The sequence below is a fragment of the Galeopterus variegatus genome, unplaced genomic scaffold (genome assembly GCF_000696425.1).
Source record: "Galeopterus variegatus unplaced genomic scaffold, G_variegatus-3.0.2 Scaffold651, whole genome shotgun sequence".
Lineage (NCBI taxonomy): Eukaryota > Metazoa > Chordata > Mammalia > Dermoptera > Cynocephalidae > Galeopterus > Galeopterus variegatus.
The window spans coordinates 558,342-565,134 of NW_007726762.1; the positions used below are offsets into that span (position 1 = coordinate 558,342).

Below are 6,793 nucleotides of genomic sequence, written 5' to 3' on the forward strand. Positions count from 1 at the left end.
CACCCATGAGCCAAATGCAGACCATCATTTGTTTTTGTAAAAAAAAAGCTTTACTATAACACAGTCATACTCATTTACTTACATATTACCTGTGAGTGTTTTCACACTATAATGGTAGAGTTGAATAGCTGCAACAGAGACAAAATGACCCACAATCTAAAATATTTACGATCTGGCAAATTTTTTTTTTAAAGAAAAAGTTTGCTAACTCCTGGTTTAGTACAACTGGATAGATCCACTTTAGATTTAAGATATCAATAGTACTCCTGATTATCTACAAAAAACAGACACTACCAATAGGCCCACATATGACTATAAAATGAACAATAATTTGAAAATACTAAAAAATAAGATAATCTTTTCCTCAAACTTTTTAATTCATTCATGTGAAAATTCATTCATTTTAATCTATTCACTAATTCATTCATTCATTCATCTTAATTCGTTCATGCAAAAAATTCAGGGCAAGTAGCACACAGTGCTCCAATGGAGATTATGGAGTTAAGAATAAAAAAGGTCTCTAATTTGAGGTCTCTATCATTGTGGACTAATGTAAATTCTCAATGCCAAGGTTAATTAGACCACAGTTGATTTATTTTTCAATGAGGTTATCAATGCCTGTATACTTAGTGATATCAACATGCCTGTTTTTATCTGTGATCTGTTCTTGCATCATCCTGAGCTTTGCCGGAGGAATATATGCTCCACCAGTACGAGTAAGGAGAGGATCCAGCTCGTCTTTCTTCTTCTTCGCAGTAGGTTCATCTTGAGCAGAGGAACTCTGGGTTACTGATGGTTCTGGACTTCTCCCAGGAGATGGGGATTTCCGGGACCTTTTCCGATCCACATCTCTTTCTCTGCGTTTTTCTCGGTCTCTACTTCTGAAATATTTTTTTTTAAAGGAGAAAATACAATATAAAATATTTTCTTATAATGAACTGCACATCAAATGAGTGAGACCTAATTGGGCCCCACAAATTCAGACTAGGAAAAGTGGTTTAGAATGGTGAGGAAGTGTTTCACAGAGAAAATGTAACTTAAATTAGGTCCTGAAGGCTTGACAGGATTTAGACTGGGAACAAGGAAGGGAGGAGATAGGGGATAGAGAGGATAGCTTTCTGCAACTGGTAGAAGAGGAAACAACTACTGAACAATTGAGCAGGGGTGTTAAGTCCAGAATGAGTGGAATAATCAGAAAACAATAAAGAATCATGTATAAGAGCAGTTGGAAAGATGGGTCTGTCAGACTGTGAAATCTTAAAAGACAAGCTGCAGACTTAAAGTTTTTCATACTGTAGGTGATGGGGAATCATTAAAAGTTTCTAAGTGGGAGAGAAATATAAAAATAGTGTTTTAAGAAGACAAACTGGCCTATGATATATATAATACATTATATAAATGAGAAACCAGAGTTTATCTCTAATAACAGCAATTTTAGGTATAAGTTTGTTGTAAAAAATATAATATTTGAAACTGCTTCTTGATAGAACTGGTATTTTTCTAGAAATCTCAACATCAGGAGCTCCTGGTTATTTGAGACAATGTGAAAAAAACCACTTTCTAGCCACAATAACTTCCTTAGTAATGTAGACAATTATGCTTTTTAAATTAACACTTTTACTGTTCTTTGAAACCATAAGAGTGAGTCCTTGCTTTTTGCTATCTCTCCCCAGAGAAGAGTATGTTCACTTAGCTATTTTTTTTTAATGCTTCTTTTTGTTTGTTTCTTTTGCAGACTTACTGATATAATATATACAAGGGTACTTCAAAAAGTTCGTGAGAAAATAGAATTAAAAGATAACACAAATCTTTCCATGAACTTTTTGAAGTACCCTCGTATATTGCATTGGAAAATGGAATATTCTGTTCATGCTCTGTGCAACCATGAGTTGTATGAACACAGTAAATAAAAGTTAAGTTTTATATTATCACGGCATTACTAGGAAACTGCTGTATAGATTTTAGTTCAATCAAGGGTATGTTTGAGATGGTCTGTTTTAATTTATAACACAACCTACACGGAGAGAGAACAGCGGTCACCTTCCCAGGCAGCTATGGAGAAAGTTTTGAAATGGAGATATGAGACCTGAGTGACTGTCAATGAGGATAGACAATCTGCATACACTAATACAGAGTACACAGAGGGGGAAAAAAGTGGTTTCAAATATAAACCCCAAGTAGTCAATCAGTAGGTGCTCTAAATTCTATGCACTGATTTGCAAGTGATTTGTTTCTTATTGTGAACATAGCATGTTCCAAGAGAGCAGCTAGAGCACAAATTTACTGACTGGGTATGATTCCTCTGAGAAACACCAGGTAAGACAGCTAGCTGGCTGATAAAACCATATCTTTACAATCATTGTGTTTGTTCCTTTATAGCGCAGAAGTGATAGAGTATTCTTAGAGTTTAAATACAAACACTTGTTGTTATCAAATGTTTTTAGACTGTTAGCCTTTATATTCTACATAATACCTAGCCTGCTTACTTCGCAGTGTGACTGTATGGACCACATGAGACTTAATATTCATACACTAGACCAAACATTAAGAGTTATAGTGAAGTAGTACAGACAGAGGCTGTGAAAAAACCATAGGCTTTGGAGTCAGAATTGAGTTCAAATCCCAGTTTCAACATCTACCAGAAGGATAATTGTAACCTCAGATAAGTTACTTAANAGAGCAGTTGGAAAGATGGGTCTGTCAGACTGTGAAATCTTAAAAGACAAGCTGCAGACTTTAAGTTTTTCATACTGTAGGTGATGGGGAATCATTAAAAGTTTCTAAGTGGGAGAGAGATATAAAAATAGTGTTTTAAGAAGACAAACTGGCCTATGGTATATATAATACGTTATATAAATGAGAAACCAGAGTTTATCTCTAGTAACAGCAATTTTAGGTATAAGTTTGTTGTAAAAAATATAATATTTGAAACTGCTTCTTGATAGAACTGGTATTTTTCTAGAAATCTCAACATTGGGAGCTCCTGGTTATTTGAGACAATGTGAATAAAACCACTTTCTAACCACAATAACTTCCTTAGTAATGTAGACAATCATGCTTTTTAAATTAACACTTTTACTGTTCTTTGAAACCATAGGAGTGAGTCCTTGCTTTTTGCTATCTCTCCCCAGAGAAGAGTATGTTCACTTAGCTATTTTTTTTTATATATACAAGGGTACTTCAAAAAGTTCGTGAGAAAATAGAATTAAAAGATAACACAAATCTTTCCATGAACTTTTTGAAGTACCCTCGTATACTGCATTGGAAAATGGAATATTCTGTTCATGCTCTGTGCAACCATGAGTTGTATGAACACAGTAAATAAAGTTAAGTTTTATATTATCACGGCATTACTAGGAAACTGCTGGATAGATTTTAGTTCAATCAAGGGTATGTTTGAGATGGTCTGTTTTAATTTATAACACAACCTACACGGAGAGAGAACAGCGGTCACCTTCTCAGGCAGCTATGGAGAAAGTTTTGAAACGGAGGTATGAGACCTGAGTGACTGTCAATGAGGATAGACAATCTGCATACACTAATACAGAGTAAACAGAGGGGGAAAAAAGTGGTTTCAAATATAAACCCCAACTAGTCACTCAGTAGGTGCTCTAAATTCTATGCACTGATTTGCAATTGATTTGTTTCTTATTGTGAACGTAGCATGTTCCAAGAGAGCAGCTAGAGCACAAATTTACTGACTGGGTATGATTCCTCTGAGAAACACCAGGTAAGACAGCTAGCTGGCTGATAAAACCATATCTTTACAATCATTGTGTTTGTTCCTTTATAGCGCAGAAGTGATAGAGTATTCTTAGAGTTTAAATACAAACACTTGTTGTCATCAAATGTTTTTAGACTGTTAGCCTTTATATTCTACATAATATCTAGCCTGCTTACTTCGCAGTGTGACTGTATGGACCACATGAGACTTAATATTCATACACTGGACCAAACATTAAGAGTTATAGTGAAGTAGTACAGACAGGCTGTGAAAAAACCATAGGCTTTGGAGTCAGAATTGAGTTCAAATCCCAGTTTCAACATCTACCAGAAGGATAATTGTAACCTCAGATAAGTTACTTAATAACCTCAAACCCATTTCCTTACTGGTAAATTAAGAAAAATAGTATTTAGTTTGTGCAAGTTTTGATAGTATTTGAGAAAGTATGCAAAACGACTGGCTTACCAATTATGGTGGTAGTAGCTCTTCTTATTAAGGTGTCATTAAGGTGACAAGTTATGAGCCTGGCTTTTGGAGGTTAATTTAATCTGATATTTTAGGACTGGGTATGTATTAGCAAGTAGTGAGAAGAAAATTTTGGCTGCACTTATCAAATAATGTACTTAGTTCCAAACTGAAGAAGAACTTGATCAAAATTCTATTGGTATATATAGTCTTGGTAGTCACAGGGAGGATAATATGTGAGAGACATTAAAAAGGATATAGACCTTAGTGAAAATAAACATGGGAGATTAATTTTTGAAACTGGATAAATAAGGGCAAAGAGGAAGATTAGGAGAGGGCTGGTTTTATAAAAACAATGACAAAGGGAGACAGATATCTTTAAAGTAACAATAGAAATGGTTGTTGGAGAAATACAGATAGAACCTGAGAGACAGATCATAGTTCCTCTATAAAACACTAAAATTTGTTAGTTTTGTCATATTAACTAAAAATACAGTCAGGATCCACTACTTTGTATGATACTAGGAAATTTAAATCTTCCACTATTTTCTACAGACTATTCAAAGTGTCATTAGTTCACTGCTTTTTACTACTCAAATCGATATGCTCAAGAACATAATATTTTAAAAAGTTATCATTTTCTGAGTACCTAATATGTTAAGACATGGTAGTAGGACAAGTTAATTTTAAACCTAAACAACCAGTCAAGACACATTATCACTCTCATTTTATAAATGAGAAAACTGAGGCTCAGAAGAAATGCACTTATGTCTGACTCTTCTTAATGTTGCCCCTAGGAATTTCCAAACACCCTCATTCAATGTTTTTGCTTTGGAGGGGAGTTTACCTACTTCCATTCAGTTCCCTTATCCATCCCTTAACCAGATAAATCTTGCAGATGCTGTTAGCCAGAGGAACAGGTAGGTAGCTAGATTCTCCTAAACCGAAGAAAGCATCATTTATATTTAGAAAAAAAACTACAAATTGGTAACTTCATTTTCAATGTACCTCTGCCATTATGCAGGAGAGTAAATTTAGATCATTGTACATCATATAATACAAATTTCTTTGATGAAGGAAACGATCTCAAAAAAAAGTCGCATATGCCAATCCCTTCTGCAGTATAACGTAATGAATAAGAGTCTGGGCTTCAGTCAGACAGACCTGAACCTCCCACAGTTATGTTTCAAAAACATAAACAAATTACTAAACTTCTCTAGGCCTCAGTTTCTTTAGCTGAAAGCTGACATACTAGTATCTACTTCACATATTTACTACAATAAGGAGTTAATTCATATAAAGACCTTAATATTAGAAATCCTGGCACCTAAGAACATCCAATTAATGCTAGCTGCTATTATTATTATTTTTGTTATAAAGCATAAAGAAAACTTAAATATAATTTATTTCTATAGTAAAATCCCCAGTACAAACCGTGACTCCAAGCCACCATCATAAGAATGTCCTCTTCTTGAATGCTCATAGTCTGACTTGCTATAATCAAAGTAATCTCTATCCCGGGGGGATCTTTCCTGTTCTGCATATCTAACATATAAAATAAGAAAATCAAAGTTGTAAATTGAAGCAACTGTGTTATAAATACTTAGGAAAGTCTTATACTGGTAATGCTAAAGCAATTCTATGACTAAACAACATCATGTCAAACTGTTTTTAACAAACAGCTCATTATGCCAACACCCGTTCATTCAGTCAGGATTACAAAAGCTTTCAGCTTGTGCACAGCGAAACTGGTATTCACTTAACCAAACCTGTTCATCCTGATTCACATTGTCCTTTGTAGGCAACAGATACATGGATATCATACATAGTTGGCATAAAAAAGGCTATTCTGCAAATGATTCCTTTTGCTTAGTTGGCTCACTTATCAAAACACTGAAAAAATGAGACCAAAGTCACTGAATAGCCTCTAAGGACCAGTTTTAACTCCATGCCAAAATATTATATTCATGAACTGTTATTCTTGAAACTGCATTATTGGGTAGTTGCAAGAATGGATTGAAATTATTAGCAAACAAGGATGAGAGCATCAGATCTTTTAACTGAATCTTAAAAGTCAAAAAATGAGAGAACCTTAAGAGAAGTTAATAGAGAGAGATGTATATTTTTAATACAGAGAGTAGGTGACTGGTGAAAAGGAGTAAGTAATCACAAACCAGAGCAATTAACATCCATAAAGCAAAGGTTTTTAGCAACGTTTAGGAGAGTAGAATAAGAAGAAAGTATACTGGAAGTAAGGAAATGATTAGACAACTGAAAGAAAGTTTAGAAAATGCTTCTCCCTTCATAAATTTTTAGTGGTCATAGCTTATTAAGTGAAATAACCATAGTCCTCATATGAATGCATGATGCATATTAATGGTAACATTTTGTACTGTTGATCTTAATGTAATTATGGCAAGATGGTAAGTATATAAAAATATTTTGTAAACTATAAAGAGCTATGTAAATGTAAAGGATAGCAATAACAGCAAAAGCAGCACTTCAAAATAATGTAATTTCAATTCAGTTTTCCAACTTATAAACTTTCATTCTACATTTGAGATATTATAATTATCCTCTTTCACCTAAAAAAATGACATAAAA

General features: G+C 34.0%; 1 protein-coding gene across 1 annotated transcript in view; it reads right to left on the reverse strand.

Annotated features, from left to right (window-relative positions):
• Positions 1 to 6,793, reverse strand: part of CWC22 (CWC22 spliceosome-associated protein) — a 54,530-nt gene that overhangs the window by 41,754 nt on the left and 5,983 nt on the right. Inside the window, exons 3-4 of the mRNA XM_008570994.1 lie at positions 5,624 to 5,734; positions 645 to 881 (exon numbers count right to left, since the gene is read on the reverse strand). Coding sequence (XP_008569216.1) covers positions 645 to 881; positions 5,624 to 5,734 — 348 coding nt within the window. The remainder of the gene's footprint in view (positions 1 to 644; positions 882 to 5,623; positions 5,735 to 6,793) is intronic.